This window comes from Odocoileus virginianus, unplaced genomic scaffold (genome assembly GCF_023699985.2).
Source record: "Odocoileus virginianus isolate 20LAN1187 ecotype Illinois unplaced genomic scaffold, Ovbor_1.2 Unplaced_Scaffold_15, whole genome shotgun sequence".
Classification (NCBI taxonomy): Eukaryota; Metazoa; Chordata; class Mammalia; order Artiodactyla; family Cervidae; genus Odocoileus; species Odocoileus virginianus.
The window spans coordinates 528955-547299 of NW_027224277.1; the positions used below are offsets into that span (position 1 = coordinate 528955).

Here is an 18345-nt window from a genome sequence, read left to right on the forward strand (position 1 = left end):
TACATTCCCATTGTTCAGAAAAATTAGAGAGTACTTAATAGCACACTTTGATATCAGATAAGGACTCGGACTGAGTCAAAGATTTTCCAAAGGTTTGATCCGAAAGATCATGGTAAATTTGGTGTTATCTCATAACAAATTCTTTTTAAAGAAATAATCTTTCCTATAACCCCTCTTTTAAGAGCATGTGGCATGGACCTCAAGATTGCCCCAATTCCCTGTATAGAGAAGTACATGCTAATAATCTCACATCAGGGTGCCAACTGGTCAGGCTTCCCCCATTTTTCTGCCCGATATCTAGAATTTTGTTTCAGCAAAATAATAAAAAAGCTAACATAGATCTGCTCTATCCACTCATTTAGCAAAGTAGTGTAAGTAATTTTACTTTTCCAGTCACTTGTGGAAAAACCTTCTTCTTAAAAATTAAATGGGATATTGGGATTTAATGGTTTAACATCATTAGTCAAAGTATCATGAAAGACGTAAGCAGTCCACCAAATATGGCAATTCCAGTACATAATGCCTGTGATATATCTAGGAATCAGTAAATTGCCTATTTTTGTCCTCCACTGCCAGGTTGTTTTGGCATTTCAAATATGAAAATATCAACTATTTTGGGGTTATCACTTCAGGGCAGGAGAAAAATGCAACTTTTCTCTACAGAAAAATGGTGCTGTTAACATTTTTGGCAGCACTTTTTTTCCCCCAGTGTGTGGATCTGTTTTCCTCAACTGAACATGTTACATTCCTGTTTCCCCCCCATCAGAACCACCTCCCCCAATACTGAAAGCACCCTGCAACCACTCTTGACATCCAACAATGGCCAAAAATGCCCCATAAAGCAGCAGAACTGCCCCTGGTTGAGCACCAGTTATGAAAGGTTGGCTCTGTTAATTAAAACAATTCTACCTGAGTCTGAACCAAATACAACAAATGTTTATCTAAGGAAATCAATTCTCATTATTATGGGAGTAAGATTAAGGGGCTCAAAAAATTTTAGTTGGAAGGATTCTTAGAGAACAACTGTCCTAAGGAGAGTAAGTGACAGGCCCATGGTTAGGAAATGGCAAAGCCAGAAAACCCTAAAGTTCCAGTTTAGTACTTCTTCCACTACACCATGCCCCCAACTCATGCAACTAACAACTAGCAACCACCTGCTGGATACTGGAGCTCAGCAGCTTCAATCATGTACAAATAACACAGTTATCAATACTTTTTGACATAGGATGACAAATGAACAGTCACACAATTTGCTGGGTTCTAAGGATTCATTCAGTGTTTCAAGATCTCTACTGAAGGTTTTAATTCACCTTCAAATTAAAAGTTGAATCTTTACCACCCCACAAAGTTCCTCCAAGCAATAATTCTACAAATGTAAAATACATACAGCAAAGTTCCTATTAGTATATCCCAAGAAGTTATGAATAGCTCCTGGGGCCACTTAAAAAAAGAAAACAGCCTCAAAATTTGTCAGCTTCTACTGGAGGTATTATAGTTTTTAACAGTAAACTGGGACCATTAAAAAGTAGCATGAGTATAGGAAAAGGTATACGATTTTGTCCATGAATATTTAAAAAATGGAATCTTCACCAAAATGATGAACAAGCAAAATATCCAACAAATAGATACTGGTTCTCTTGGCCTCATAATAAAGCAGGGGGAAAAAAAAAAACCTCACATGAAATGATCCAAATATTAAAACCAAACACTACAAATATATATTACTCATACATGATACAGTTTCACTATTTTTAAATGAAACAATTCCAACTTTTCCTTGGTAATCTACATACGCACAAAAGGTCAGAGGGCCCTCCATTTAAAATAGAGAACACGTCAAAAAGTAGCAAGTTTGCAGGTTTGTCTCATACTTATACCTAAATACTTGAACCTAAATGTCATTATATGGAGATCTGGAACAAAATACTACTAAGTGCCTTATATATCATACCTGCTAATTTTCCCTCTAGAATGGATGGCAAAAATGAACCAAAGATTATTATCTACTTGTAAGCCTGGAAACTGACATTTTCTTTTTTGACACACATTGAGTTTAAGGTCTAGAACCCTGAAAGACCAGTTCCCTCTGGAAGACCTAATCACTGAATCTCGTTTGCTATTTTACAAAAACAAGTGTGATCACAAGGTGTGCCCAGTGGAGTACATTACTAACCCACCTCCAAATGGAAAAGACAAGACAAACCTATCAATATAGCTGGTGATCTCAACAAAAGGCAAAGTCCACTTCCAGTTCCTACAGAGAATACCAGATCTTGGTCTTATCCGACCTGTGAACTGGAAGCAAGAAGCAGAAAGAAGAGGGGGTTAATTCAGGTTTGTCTCCCTGTCCCCACCCACTTCACAGTGAAAAGTGGTGTCTGCAAATCCAACTAGAAGAAGCACCTCAAAATGCTACCATCAAAGAAACAAAACCAGCAGGATCATTTTCACACAAAGGTAGTATTAAATCTCAGATACACTATGTCCTTTCTGCCTCTTGACAGGATGGATGTATGAGCTCTGGGGGACATAAATACCTCCACCAGATGAAGGAAATACCAGAGCAGCACTTCCATCTTGGAAAGCTTCTCTCAGATAATATCCCACACCACTGCCTCTTAAAACTGAAGAATTCTAATTAATAAGTTACTCCCATAAATGATGAATAAAATTTCTTCGCCTGTCATACAGGCGGGAGTGGAAGGTCTGCATAGCCAGGTGTGCAAAACAGCAAAGAAAGTTGGGTACTATTGTTTCTGCCAATGTCAAAAGACATCTCCCAGGTCTTGGCGATGACCAGCTAATTCTACCTCAACCTAGCCATGAGCTCTGTAGAATCTCTGTCCCTGACAGAAGGTAAATAAACAAGAAAGTCAATTACAGATTTCACAAGTATTTTATACACTGGTCTACAATTTTTAATTAGAATTAACTATCAGAGACACTGTACCCTTTGAGCATAACAAAGTTTAATGGTGGCTTTTTTAGGTGAATGCTCGAAAGTATTCAACATTAAACTCAACTTACTTTACATGTTTGCAAACACATTATTAGCAATTCTTAAATATTTCAAATCAACTAATTCAAAGCACAGAAGGCTTGTTCTCAAGTAACTCTTCTGAGGTGACATGAGACTGAACGAAGCCTATAACTTGAGTCCAGGTCTCTAGCCAACAATCACCATATCATCACTGGTGAACTCATATGAGGGAACTTCAAGGTTGAGAGGTGCAGGCCCCTTCCTGATCCTGCCAGACGCATCATAGTGTGACCCATGGCAAGGGCAGTAATAACCACCAAAATCTCCTGCATTTGCAATGGGTACACAACCAAGATGAGTGCAAACACCTATCAGGATAACCCATTCCGGTTTCTTTACTCGCTCTAAGTCATGCTGTGGGTCCCTCAACTGGGACACTTCAACTGCAGCTTCCTGGTCAATTTCCTTCTTGGTTCGATGGCGCACGAACAGGGGTTTGCCTCTCCATTTGAAAGCCATGTTCTTCCCCTCTGGAATATCGGATAACTTGATTTCAATTTTCGACATGGCCAACACATCAGCAGAAGCACTCATGCTGGAAACAAACTGAGAGACGACATTCTTGGCAGCATATGCAACACCCACAGTAGTTGTTGCAGTTATCAAATAGGAAAAACCTTTTCGAGCCTCACTGCTCTCTTTTGAAGACTTTGTACTATCTAACACTTCAGGGCGACGATAGTCAGAGAAGTCAGGCACTTTGATGTCTGTATGGGAATAACGAACAGAAGCAGGGACTGCAAGATAAACAGAAGGTTAAAAAAACACAATTAGATGAGGACCCTGAAAGAGGTATACATCAGGGAATGGGCCCTTATGAATTCATAAGCAAAAATAAAATTATTAAAACATGAAATACAGCACTTACTGGTCTCAGAAATGGCCAAGTTGGCAGTGCCAGCAAATAAAATACTGAAAACAAAATTAAGTCAACCACTACCTATCATATTGGTATGAAATCATAATATGTATAATTGACTCCACCTGACTGAACACTAATGATTCAGAATTGGTAAAATTCAGTGCATCAGGTTAAAAAAAAGTTAAACAGTACTGCAAATAGCAATATTTTAACTCTCCAAAAATTCAACCTGCTAAGATATACTGTGCATTTATGCTAAACATCATCCATATTTTCTGGATTAGAAGAGAACCTAAAACTCATCTAGTCCATTCATTAAATTGATGTGAACATCTTATTAAATCAAATACTAACTTTATCTTCCTATCTACCTGCTCTCCGAACTTCTAAAAATTCATAAATTAAGAATTGTAAGATAATAAACATTCCGTAAACAGTATAAATTTAGTTGCAGAAAACTTAAAGAGATTTCTATTTTAGATTTTGGGGTAAAAATTCAAGTGAAACCACTCATGGACAGAAAAGGCACCCTTATCAGACTATGTTACTATCAAAATCAAGTGAAATCTCCAAAAGAACCAATTACTTCAATTTAGTATAATAAAAAAAGAGCAATTTTTTTCATATAACATCAGTGAAGGGCAATAACATCTATAAGGGTGGGGTATTATTATTATCTATTTTTTATACTCCTGTGTATCTCTCAACTGGGACACTCTACTCCAGGCCATAAATAAGCCAGATGTTAATATCAAATGAACATTAAACAACCAAATAATTACTGTTTATGCAGCATAGTAAGTCCCCCACATACGAGTGAATTCTGTTCTGAGAGTAGCATTTGTAAGTCCAATTTGTTCATAAGTCCAACAAAGTTAGCCTAGGTACCCAACTAACACAATCAGCTATACAGTACTGTACTGTAATAGGTTTATAATACTTTTCACACAAATAATACATAAAAAACAAACACAAAAAATAAAAAATACATATTTTTAATCTTGAAAAGTATAGAAGTACAACAGTTGGCATATAGGGGCTGGCGTCAAATGAACAGGCAAGAGGTGCCCACTGGAGGAGGGAGAGGAGGTGGGAGATGGTAGAGCGGAAGAACAGTCAGAAACAGACAAGATGAAGGGCAAGCTGCAATTTCACTCACACCTGACGCTGATGGAGCACAGGTTCCAATCTTTGAAAGTTCAAAACTTGGAGGTTCTTACTGTATTATGGATGCAAACAGTGTCTTTTTTTCAAACAACAGATATGTCCTGTCCCATACCATTTTTTAATGTCTGACAAAAAATTAACTTACGATATCACCTTTAAGTATGTTTCAGAAAGTAAATCTCTTTGCAAACTGCATATTTGTTTAAAAAAATCTACAACACGGACCTGCTTTTTAGAAAAGGAGACACTAAAAATTTCTCAATTTTAGAAAATGTTCCCAAAAGAAACAGGCACTTATAAAAAGCATTGTCATATAAGCTGCAATTCTAGTTGATCTACTAGGCTGTCTCACCCTAACATACTTCCTTAAGCAGTCATACATTACAATAAGGAATATGTTTCACATGGTCAGTAATTTTGTGGAAGCCATAAGTAGTCAAAAACAATGGAGAAACCTATCAAAATCACTCTAATGTACTTTTCTAACTCACTCAACATTTTTTGGAGGGGACAAGGACACAGGTAGTGACTACTGGATACTCGCAACTATAGCAATCTGACATTGTATCACATACAACCCTACTTAAGTGTGATTTACTTTCCCCTAGCACTGTCTGGGATTACACAGGAAAGAGATGCACAGCATATGTAAAAGATGAAGAAACCCAAGTTCATACTTAAAAGCCCTGTCTACAATTCTTCCACACAAGGAAATGAACAGGATACTACAGAGAATGACTTTGACATTATCATCCAGAGATTTAGTAGCAAAAGAAATCCAGTTGTCTGCTCCCATTTTATCTACTAGGTTACACTTTATACTGAACTCCATCATTAAGGACACTTTGGGAAATTAAACTGCTGTATTGTAAAAATCATTCTCTAAATAATTCACATGAATTCTATTAGGTGTGACTTTTAGTAGCAAAGATGTTAGCTATATTGAGTTCTAAATGAAAACAAAATCAAATACTTATAGAAACATCATCTAGAAATGGAGAAAACTTAAGGCATTATAACAAAACAGTTTTGTTTAAAGTGAGCTCTAATATATCCCAATTCAGGGATCTTCTTCTGACTCAACTGCCCCTTACCATACCCTCTATTAACCATCTTTCCACAAACCATCCATACAGAAAATTTTAACATGAACTTAAGCTTCAAGCTGAAGGCATAATTACAGAAAACAGGTTTGCCTTATACCTCTACCACTTCTTGGAAAAGTCAAGTAAGCCCGTGATTTTTAGAAGAAACTCTTTAGCCATTTGACAAAGTCCAAGATATTTTTCATCTTTGTTATTGAAATTTTCTCCTCCCTAATTGTTTCTCATTTGGGTCCAAATAACTGGTTTGGGCAATTTCTCTAAAACCCGGGTGCACACTAAGAAAAACTGCCACTTTATTCATTCACAAATACTCTGCACCAACTACATGCAAAATCTGAGGTTGTGGAAGACAGAAAAATAAAGGATACTCTCTATACCTTGAAGGTCAAGGTCAGAGGAATCCTCAATAAATCCAAAAAGAATAGAAAGTCTTATGTGCTATAAAACATAAAGGAATCAGCAACATAAGATTTTACTAACCTGATCCTGAACTGAGATTGTGGAAATGTGGGAAACTGGGAGGGGCGTTTAAAGTAAAGCTAAAATGGTAAATGCAGGCCGACTTAAGAGGGTGGGGGACAACTTCGTGTAACGCAAAGGTCAATGGGGCCAGGCAAGTAACATAAAGAATCAAGAAGGCCTGATGAGGACTGTGATGAACTGGAGAAGCACTTGCTTCAAATGAAGGGTGCGACCAATGCACCGTACACACGACAATGGAAACCAGAGCCCAGCAATGCCAACTTTCAACATTTCAAGAGACGCCAAAGATAGTCCGTTTCTAACAACTATGCAGGTAAGAGTAGACTACAGGTACCTGGCTCACAAGCTGCCAATTAAGGATCTCCAAACAGTGCATAAAAACAGAGAACAAGGCACCAAAGCTAAACTAGGATCTGCTGACAAGAGGGGTAAAATATACTTTTGGTGAGAGCTTATGGCTAAATCAAGTCTTTCAAATCTATCGCTATCACATCCGCACAGGTGCGGACACAGAGGCCTGGGGAGGCGCAGAGGCCTAACCAAGGTCGACCCAGCCCGCAGGCCATGCCATTCCCAACCAGGGCTCTGTTCCATTTTCCCGCAACCCCCTGCCCTTCTCGACTTCTCCCTGCGTCCAGGGCCGGAAGGAGCAAGCCAAGAGGCACCCGTCAGCCCGGCTCACCATTGAGGCCAACGGAAGCCACCAAAGGCCGGCCCGCGGCCTGGCCTCTGAGGGACTCCCGGCACAGGACGGAGCGCTTCAAGTCCAGCACAGGCGACTGCGAGGTGGCGGGCACCGCGGCCTGTACCAAGGGCCGCAGCGCGCCCGCCACCCCGCGGGACGTGGCCGACAGGACGGGCGCGAACGGGCCCGAGCGGGCGGCGACCGACAACATGGCGACAGCAGCTCCAAAAGCCAAGCCGGTCACAGGGACGACCTTCCGGCCGCAGCGCAGGCGCGAAGAGGCGACGAGGGCGCGGGACCGTGACGTCAGCGCCGCCGGCACAGGGGGAAGCCCCGCCTCCACACGGGGCGGGGCCAACCTGGAGAGCGGCGGCGTCGGAGGGCGGGGCGAGGGCCCGCACGCAGAAGGAGGAGTGATCTCGTTTGTTAGCCCTTGATGTCTGGCGGCTTGAGTCCCTGCCTCTGGCATCTGCCCCAAAAAAGGTGGCAAAGGAGGCCACCGGAAATGTCACGGGGCCCGATTTTGCCCCCGTTCCGGCAAAAACCTCATCTGTGGGAACGAGGGATAAGAATAAATTATCATAATAGTTTAAACTGGGATAATAATTCTTAACGTATGTAAAATGTTCATATATGTAAAATATGGTTTGGTATATATATATATATGCCTGTATATATATATTCCTGCAATGCAGGAAACCTGGGTCCGATCCCTGCATCAGAAATATCCCCTGGAGGAGGGAATACCCACTCCAGTATTCTTGCCTGGAGAATTCCATGGACAGAGGAACCCGGTGGGCTGTAGTCCACGGGGTCACAAAGGATCGGTCATGAATGAGCGGCTAACACATACATATAAAACCCAGAGAAAAACCTATTGTAGTGATCGCTGTGTGTTTACTTTAATGAATATTATTGTTATGCAACTAAAAACTTTAAAACATTTTTAAAAGTCCAGAGACTAATGTGCAAAGCTTAATAATACTGGTGATGATGGTGGCTTATGTTTATTAAGCATTTACTATGTATTAGATTTTGTGCTTTACCTTCATTCGTTCATTTATAATCAACATCTTTATAAGTACTCTTTTACCAATGAAGAAAGTGAGGGTGAGAGGAACTATGTTCGCAGGACAAGATAGCCAGCAAATTGTGAGGTGGGGGGAATCTGTCTTCTGAGTCTATGCTCTTAGCTATTGTCACAGTTTACCTATGGTTGAATTCAGGGGATGCAGAGATAAATCCCTAAATCACTTTCTATCGCATGGTGAAAATACTACTTCTTTTTTACTCCTCTTTAAATTCTTCTTATTATACCAATGAGAAAGTCACAGTTTGATGTTAATCTTTAATTCTTCTCAAGATTTACTAATCTCCCTTTAACAAAATAGGCCTTAACTTCAAAGCCTTTAGGTAGTTGAATCTAGAGAGGACTTAATAAGAGTTTATTTTCATGGTACATATTTTGTAACAATACTGATTTTCCAATGGCTGTAATGAGATTACATTTATTCAGTGAAAAGTTAACTAATTTAAATAATTGCCTTTGCGCATGCTTAATTGTGTCCAGTTCTTTGCGACTCAGTGGACTGTAGCCCTCTAGGGTCCTCCATCCATGGAATTTTCCAGGCAAGAATACTGGTGTGCATTGCCATTTCCTTCTTCAGGGAATCTTCTTGACCCAAGGATCTAACCTGCATCTCTGGCAGCTCCTGCATTGGCAGGCAGATTCTTTACCACTGCGCCAGCTGGGAGGCCCAATTTAAATATCAAGTAATTATTAATACAGGCAGTACACAGGCTCGGCAAGAGTTGTGATGGTGATGCATGTGTGAGCCAATGAAGTTTCTCTACAGTTCAGTTTAGTTCAGTCACTCAGTCCTGTCCTGACTCAGCTTGTCTTTGAGACGAGCAACAACCCAAATGATCAAAGCAGACCCTTCCAAAGCAGCTAGTACAGTTGGAGTACTTTACATAAAATAGCACATTTAATATCACAACAACCCTCTGACGTGGGTAAGAGTAAGTGAAGGATGAATGGTGAAGGAAGGAATGAGCTTCACAAGTTGAGCAGAATAGGAAGACTCTCTAGACTCTAGAGAGTTCCAGACTCTCAGAGTTCAATCCTAGTTCTGCTGTTCACAAGCTCTGTCCTAAGATGATTTATGTATAACCTTTATGTATGCCTCAGTTCTTCTTCTGTAAAAAGAGAATAATGAGAGTTGTTGTTTAGTCACAACATTGTGTTCCACTCTTTTGCGACCCCATGCCCACCAGGCTCCTCTGTCCACGGGATTTCCCAGGTAAGAATACTGGAGTGCATTGCCATTTCCTTCTCCAGGAGATCTTCCTGACCCAGAGATTGTAATCCATGTCCCATGTTTAATAGGCAGATTCTTTACCACTGAGCCACTTGGGAATCAGATATGTACTGGAGTGGGTTGCCATTTCCTTCTCCAGGGAATCTTCCCAACCCAGGGATTGAACCTGGGTCTCCTGCATTGCAGGCAGACGCTTTACCCTCTGAGCCACCAGGGAAGCCGATATTAATAGTATCTACCTCCAAGTGTTACTTTGAGGATTAAAGGGATTTATATACATCCTGGTGGCTCAGACGGTAAAGCGTCTGCCTACAATGCGGGAGACCCAGGTTTGATCCCTGGGTCGGGAAGATCCTCTGGAGAAGGAAATGGCAACCCACTCCAGTACTCTTGCCTGGAAAATCCCATGGATGGAGGAGCCTGGTAGGCTACAGTCCATGGGTCGCAAAGAGTTGGACATGACTGAGAGACTTCACTTTCACTTTCATATATATATATATATATATATATACACACACACACATATATATATATAATGAATAGCACGGGGCCTGGTAAGTGCCATGGAAATGTCCATAATAATAATAAAAATGACTTTTTAAATTTTCTAGTTGAAGAAACTGAGATTCAGAGAAGACAAATGGCTTACCCAAAGACATGCCATTTTTTTCAGTTTTATTGAGGTATAACTGACATATAACATGTGTAAGCTTAAAGAGTACAACTTGTTGATTTGATACATATAGAATGCAGCATGATTATCACTATAGCCTGCTAATTTCTAAGTCACCTCATGTAATTATTACCATATCTTTTTGTGGTAAGAACATTTAAGATCTACTCTCTTAGCAACTTTCAGTTATATAACACACTATTATTAACTATAATCATCATGCTGTACATTATTTCCCCAGGAATGGTTCATCTTATAACCAGAAGTCTCTACCCTTGACCAACATCTCTCCATTTCCATCAATCCCCAGCCCCTGGTCAAACTCAATGAAACTATGAGCCATGCCATGTAGGGTCACCCAAGATGGATGGGTCATGGTGGAGAGTTCTGACAAAATGTGGTCCACTAGAGAAGGGAATTGCAAACCACTTCAGTAATCTTGCCTCGGGGACCCCATGAACAGCCGCTGAACCCCATGAACCCCACTCTACTCTATTTCTATGAGTTCTGTCTTTTTAGATTCCACACAAAGTGAGATCATACAGTGCTTGTCTTTCTCTATCTAAATAATTTCACTGAACATCACACCCTCAAGATTTGTCTATGTTGTCCCGAATGGTAGGAGTTCCTTTTTGGTAGGTAGGAATGGTAGGAATATTGAACAATATTCCATCGTGTATATGTATATGCACCACATCTTTATCCATTTATCCATTGACAGACACTTAGGTTGTTTCCATATTTTAGCTACTGTGAATAATACAGCAATAAACATGGGGATGCCCATATCACTTCATGATACTGTTTTCATTTCTTTTTGATACGTACCCAGAAGTAGGATCACTGGATCATATGGTAGTTCTATTTTTTTATTTATTGTGGAATCTCCATACAAGTTTTCCATAGTTGCTGCACAGATTTACATCCACATTAATAGTGCACAGGTTTCCGCTCTTCTGCACATCCTCTGTGTGGGGCATTCTGTGAGGTGGCATCTCGCTGTAGTTTTAACCTGCAGTTTACTGCTTATGAGCGATGTTGAATACATTTTCATGGACCTGTTGACCATTTGTGTGTCTTCTCTGAGAAAATGTCTCTTGAGAATCTCTGCCCATTTTAACTTGGACTGTTTATTTGATTATATTGAGTTGCATGAGTTCTTTATATATTTAGAATATTAATCCCCTATCAGATATATGATTTGCAAATGTTTTCTCCTGTTTTGATGGTTGCTTTTTCATTTTGTTGATAGTATTTCAGCTATGCAAAAACTTTTTAATTTCAGATAGTCCATGCGTGCTTGCTCAGTCGCTTCAGTCATGTCTGACTCTTAGTGACAATATGCACTATAGACTGCCAGGTTCTTCTGTTCGTGGGATTCACCAAGCAAGAATATTGCAGTGGGTTGCTGCCGGAGTCCAGCCCCAGCAGGATCCAGGGGTACCCTCAGGATGAACAGCGTTGGCAAGAGAAGACATGTGAGACCAGCCTTGATAGGGCCAAGTCTGCGAGGGAGAGAGAGAGAGAGAGAGAGAGAGAGAGAGAGAGAGAGAGTGACCAGACGGGGGGTGCAGCAGGGTCTGGCAGAGTCTGGCAATCCTTTATTTTTTACCATAGCTTTTATACCCTAAGTTAGTACATTTCTAAGGGGAAGATAGTTTAACATTACGTCAGCTTGTCCTTCACAAAACCAGGGTGTTTTCTGCATACTTCTTTGTTTATGAGGGTCTTGTACATTATCTTCTGGCCTTGGGGCCTATTAACATTTTATGCAGGTCAGGTGAATGTAAACCTATTTTCTGTTTCTCTGGTGACCTTAACTGAAGGTAGCAGTCTCATAGGGCAACAGTACAGAGTAGAAGTATAACCTTGTTAACATAAAAGTTAGTTCTTCTGCAGAAGTTGTCAGTTAAATTTATCTAAGAGGTTTACCCCACACTGACTCTGTGACTTTGGTGAGGCAGCCTCTGCCTAGCACTCCTGGCTGACAATTAACAACCATCTCATTGTTACCACACTAGGGCTAAGCTCTTATTTTTCTAGATCTTTAACTATATTAACAATGGTTTCTATAACACAACCTTAGCACATTAAGAGCAAAAACACAGCAAGCAAATGTTAACCCAATAGCTACTTTTAGAATAATTTTTCTTGTGTTTTCTAATAGGGCTTCCTCACCCCCCGAAGGGCTCTATGTCTATTAGGGCCTTTATATGATCAGGTTCTTTATGTTATTTTATGATTAGGGTATTATAAGCAATCATGCATATTAGTACCAAGGGCATAAACGCATTTGCCAAACAAACTAAAATACCAGCAAAGGAGTTTAAATTAAAACACTCCTTTCAACCTAAATAATCTCATAAAATACCACCACCTGGGAAACTTATTGATTAAAATTCTAAATTAATTCTTATTTGAAAAGAGATAGAGGAAGGCCTTCTGCCTATGTCACAGAAATTAGGGAGTAGTCTATTAAAGCAAGCATCAGAAAACAGATGTCATCTTTAAGGTGAGCGCCAGGGGCAGCTTTTCGGAATCCCTGAAAACCTGATCTGCCTTGCCTCTCAGGCTTTCTCCCTCATGATCTTGTCATGTGTGGGATCTCGTGTGCCGGCTCCCGGCAGGTTGCCCTCCTGCAGAGGATCTTCCTGACCCAGGGATTGAACTTGTGTCTCCAGTGTCTCCTGCATTGCAGACATATTTTTTACCAAATGAACCACCTGGGAAACCCAGTTTCACATAGACTCACTCAGTAATTTTGCTCTTGTTCCTTGTGCTTTCAGTGTCATAGCCAAAAAGTTCTTCCTAAGGCCAACATCAAGGAGCTTTCCCCTATGTTTTCTCCTAGGGCTTTCATGGGCTTTGTTTCTACATTTAAGCTTTAACCCATTTTGAGTTCATTTCTGTGGGTGACCTAAGATGAGAATCCAATTTCATTTTACCCGATGTGGTTTTCCAGTTTTCCCAACACCATATTTTGAAGACACTATCATTTCCCTTACTTAGTACTCTCAACTTCCTGGTCAAATACTAGCTGACTGCATCTGCAAGGGTTTATCTCTCACTCTCAATTCAGTCTCGGTCTCCTTTAATTTTCTCAAGCTTGTTAGTGACCTTTCTATGATCTAAGCTGAGGAAGGGTCCATGTGCCCTTGAGAAGAATCTATATTCTTCTGTTGCTGAATGGAACGTTCTATATACGTCTGTTAGTTTCACTTGTTCTAAAGTTTGGCTCAAGTCCAACATCTCCTTGTTGTTTTACTGTTTTTTCAATATATCCATTGTTGAAAGTGAGGTATTGAATTTCTCTACTATTATTGTATTATTGTCTATCTCTCCCTTTAGAGCTGTTAGTTTTTCTTAATATATTTCACTATTCTGATGTGGAATACATATATATGTATGATTATTATATCTTCTTGACCTTTTTATCTCTTGTTACCATTTTTGGTTTAAAGTCTATTTTGTGGTATAAGTATCAGTTCAGTCACTCAGTCATGTCTGACTCTTTGCAACCCCTTGGACTGCAGCATGCCAGGCTTCCTGTCCATCACCAACTCCCAGAGCTTGCTCAAACTCATGTCCATCAAGTCAGTGATGCCATCCAACCATCTCATCCTCTGTCATCCCCTTCTCCTCCTGCCTTCAGTCTTTCCCAGCATCAGGGTCTTTTCCAAGGAGTTCAGTTCTTCACATCAGGTGGCCAAAGTACTGCAGCTTCAACTTCAGCATCAGCCCTTCCAATGAACACCCAGGACTGATTTCCTTTAGGAGTGATTGGTTGGACCTCCTTGCAGTCCAAGGGACTCTCAAGAGTCTTCTCCAACACCACAGTTCAAAAGCATCAATTCTTCAGCACTCAGCTTTCTTTATAGTCCAATTCTCATATCCATACATGACTACTGGAAAAACCATAGTTTTGACTAGATGGATCTTTGTTGGCAAAGTAATGTCTCTGCTTTTTAATATGCAGTCTAGGTTGGTCATAGCTTTTCTTCTAAGGAGCAAGCGTCTTTTAATTTCATGGCTGCAGTCACCATCTGCAGTGATTTTGGAGCCACAAAAAATAAAGTCTCTCCCTGTTTCTATTGTTTTCCCATCTATTTGTCATGAAGTGATGGGACTGGATACCATGATCTTAGTTTTTTCAATGCTGAGTTTTAAGCCAGGGTGAAACAGGATGGTGGAGTAGAAGGACGTGCACTCATCTTCTCCTGTGAGAACTCCAAAATTACAACTTGCTGCTGAACAACCATCAACAGGAGAATGTTGGATCCCACCAAAAAAAGATACCCCACATCCAAGGGCAAAGGAGAAGCCCCAGCAAGATGGTAGGAGGGGTGAAATCACATTTAGAATCAAACCCCATACCTGCCAGAGATGCTCAGAGGGCTCAAACAAAACCTTGTGCACACCAGGACCCAGAGACCCCACAGAGACTGAGCCAGACCTGCCTTTGAGAGTTTGAGCAGTGGCCTGCCACAGGGGCAGGGGCTCTGGGTGCAGCAGACCTGGGTCACACAGCCTGTGGCATAAGCCCTCTTGGAGGAGGTCACCATTAACCCCACCATAGAGCCGCTGAGCAGATGACCCACAAACTGCATAACAATTATACCAAATAAATTCTTGCACTGTTAAGAAAGTTCTGGGACCCACAACATATTTCCCAACCTGGGAATCTGGCAAAGGGGGCTGAGAACCCCCAGGGAGTTTGGCTTTGGAGGACAGTGGGTTTTGATGATAGAACTTGCACAGGACTGGGAAACAGACCTTTGGAGGACACAAACAAAACTTTGTGTGCACCAGGACCCCAGAGAAAGGAGAGTGATCCCACAAGAGGCTGACCCAGACTTGCCTGTGAGTGTCTGGGAGTCTCCAGTGGAGGAATGGGTCAGCGGTGGCCTGCTTCAGGGTTGGGGGCACTGTGTGTGGCAGCGTACATGACCTATTGAAGGAGATCACCACTATCTTCATTATCTCCACCATAGTTTGGTCTCAGGTCAAATTACAGGGAGGGAACACAGCCCTGCCCACTATGGAAAATTGGATTAAAGACTTACTGAGCATGGCCCTGTCCATCAGAACAAGACCCAGTTTCCCCCACAGTCAGTCTCTCCCATCAGAAAGCTTCCATAAGCCTCTTATCCTTACCCATCAGAGGGCAGACAGAATGAAAACCACAATCATAGAAAACTAACCAAACTGATCACTTGGATCACAGCCTTGTCTAACTCAATGAAACTATGAGCCATGCTGTGTAGGGCCACCCAAGATGGATGGGTCATGGTGGAGAGTTCTGACAAAATGTGGTCCACTGGAGAAGGGAATGGCAAGCCACTTCAGTATTCTTGCCATGAGAACCCCATGAACAGTATGAAAAGGCAAAAAGATATGACAGTAAAATATGAACTCCCCAGGTTGCTTCAGTTCAGTTCAGTCGCTCAGTCATGTCCAACTCTTTGCAACTCCCCCATGAACTGCAGCACGCCAGGCCTCCCTGTCCATCACCAACTCCCAGAGTTTACCCAAACTCATGTCCATTGAGTCAGTGATGCCATCCAACCATCTCATCCTCTGTCATCCCCTTCTCCTCCTGCCTTCAGTCTTTCCCAGCATCAGGGTCTTTTCAAATGAGTCAGCTCTTCACATCAGGTGGCCAAAGTATTAGAGTTTCAGCTTCAACATCAGTCCTTCCAATGAACACTCAGGACTGATCTCCTTTAGGATGGACTGGTTGAATCTCCTTGCAGTCCAAGGGACTCTCAAGAGTCTTCTCCAACACCACAGTTCAAAAGCATCAATTCTTCTGTGCTCTGCTTTCTTCACAGTCCAACTCTCACATCCACACATGACTACTGGAAAAACCATAGCCTTCACTAGATGGACCTTTGTTGACAAAGTAATGTCTCTGGTTTTTTAATATGCTGTCTAGGTTGGTTATAACTTTCCTTCCAAGGAGTTAAGTGTCTTTTAATTTCATGGCTGTGATCACCATCTGCAGTGATTTTGGGGCCCCAAAAAATAAAGTCAGCCACTGTTTCCACCGTTTCCCCATCTGTTTGCCATAAAGTGATAGGACCAGATGCCATGATCTTAGTTTTCTGAATGTTGAGCTTTAAGCCAACTTTTTCACTCTCCTCTTTCACTTTCATCAAGAGTTTCTTTAGTTCTTCACTTTCTGCCATAAGGTGCCCAATATGTTCCTGGAGAACAGTGGAGAAATAACTCCAGAAAAAATGAAGAGATGGAATCAAAGCAAAAACAAGACCCAGTTGTGGATGTGACTGGTGAGGGAAGTAAAGTCCGATGCAATATTGCATAGGAACCTGGAATGTTAGGTCCATGAATCAAGGTAAATTGAAAGTGGTCAAACAGGAGATGGCAAGAGTGAACACTGACATTTTAGGAATCAGTGAACTAAAATGGACTGGAATGGATGAATTTAACTCAGATGACCATTATATCTACTACTGTGGGCAAGAATCCCTTAGAATGAAAGGAATAGCCCTCACAGGCAATGGAAGAGTCCAAAATGCAGTAACTGGATGCAATCTCAAAAATGACAGAATGATCTCTGTTCATTTCCAAGGCAAGCCATTCACTATCACAGTAATCCACATCTGTGCCCCAACCAGTAATGCTGAAGAAGCTGAAGTTGAATGGCTCTATGAAGGCCTACAAGACCTTCTAGAACTAACAACCAGAAAGAATGCCCTTTTCATTATAGGGGACTGGAATGAAAAAGTAGGAAGTCAAGAGATACCTGGAGTAACAGGTAAATTTGGCCTTGGAGTACAAAATGAAGCAGGCAAAGGCTAACAGAGTTTTGCCAAGAGAACGCACTGGTCATAGCAAACACCCTCTTCCAACAACACAAGAGAAGACTCTACACATGGACATCACCAGATGGTCAACACTGAAATCAGATTGATTATATTCTTTGCAGCCAAAGATGGAGAAGCTCTATACCAGTCAGCAAAAACAAGACCAGGAGCTGACTGTGGCTCAGATCATGAACTCCTTATTATCAAATTCAGACTTAAATTGAAGAAAGTAGGGAAAACCTCTAGACCACTTAGGTATGGCCTAAATCAAATCCCTTATGATTATACACTGGAAGTGACAAATAGATTCAAGGGACTAGATCTGATAGACAGTGCCTGAAGAACAATGGACAGAGGTTTGTGACATTGTACAGGAGGCAGTTATCAAGACCACTCAAGAAATGCAAAAAGGCAAAATGGTTGACTGAGAAGGCCTTACAAATAGCTAAGAAAAGAAAAGAAGCTAAAGGCAAAGGAAAATGGAACAATATACCCATTTGAATGCAGAATTCCAAAGAATAGCAAGGAGAGATAAGAAAGCCTTCCTCAGAGATCACTGCAAAGAAATAGAGGAAAACAATAGAATGCGAAAGACTAGAGATCTCTTCAAGAAATTAGAGCTACCAATGGAACATTTCATGCAAAAATGGGCACAATAAAGGACAGAAATGGTATGGGCCTGACAGAAGCAGAAGATATTAAGAAGAGGTGGCAAGAATACACAGAAGAGCTATGCAAAAAAGATCTTCATGACCCAGATAACCTACGTGGTATGATCACTAACCTACAGCCAGTTATCCTGGAAGGTGAAGTCAAGTGGGCATTAGGAAGCATCACTACGAACAAAACTAGTGGAGGTGATGGAATTCCAGTTGAGCTATTTCAAATCCTAAAAGATGATGCTGTGAAAGTGCTGCACTCAACATGCCAGCAAATTTGGAAAACTCAGCAGTGTCCACAGGACTGGAAAAGGTCAGTTTTCATTCCAATCCCAAAGAAAGGCAATGCCAAAGAATGTTCAAACTACCACACAACTGCATTCATCTCACATGCTAGCAAAGTAATGCTCAAAATTCTCCAAACCAGGCTTCAATAGTACGTGAACTGTGAACTTCCAGATGTTCAAGCTGAATTTAGAAAAGGCAGAGGGACCAGAGATCAATTTGTCAACATCTGTTGGA

At 41.1% G+C, this 18345-nt stretch overlaps 1 protein-coding gene and 1 non-coding gene across 2 annotated transcripts; both read right to left on the minus strand.

Annotated features, from left to right (window-relative positions):
• Positions 1-2877: 2877 nt before the first annotated feature.
• Positions 2878-7618, minus strand: UQCRFS1 (ubiquinol-cytochrome c reductase, Rieske iron-sulfur polypeptide 1). Its single transcript, XM_020902953.2, has 2 exons — positions 7341-7618; positions 2878-3777 (listed from the first exon to the last, which is right to left on the minus strand). The coding sequence occupies exons 1-2, from the start codon at positions 7552-7554 to the stop codon at positions 3167-3169; spliced, it is 825 nt and encodes a 274-aa protein (XP_020758612.1). The 5' UTR covers positions 7555-7618; the 3' UTR covers positions 2878-3166.
• Positions 7619-9809: 2191 nt separating this feature from the next.
• On the minus strand, positions 9810-9881 carry TRNAC-GCA (transfer RNA cysteine (anticodon GCA)). Its single transcript has one exon. It is a non-coding gene; the product is annotated as a tRNA-Cys (tRNA).
• Positions 9882-18345: the final 8464 nt, after the last annotated feature.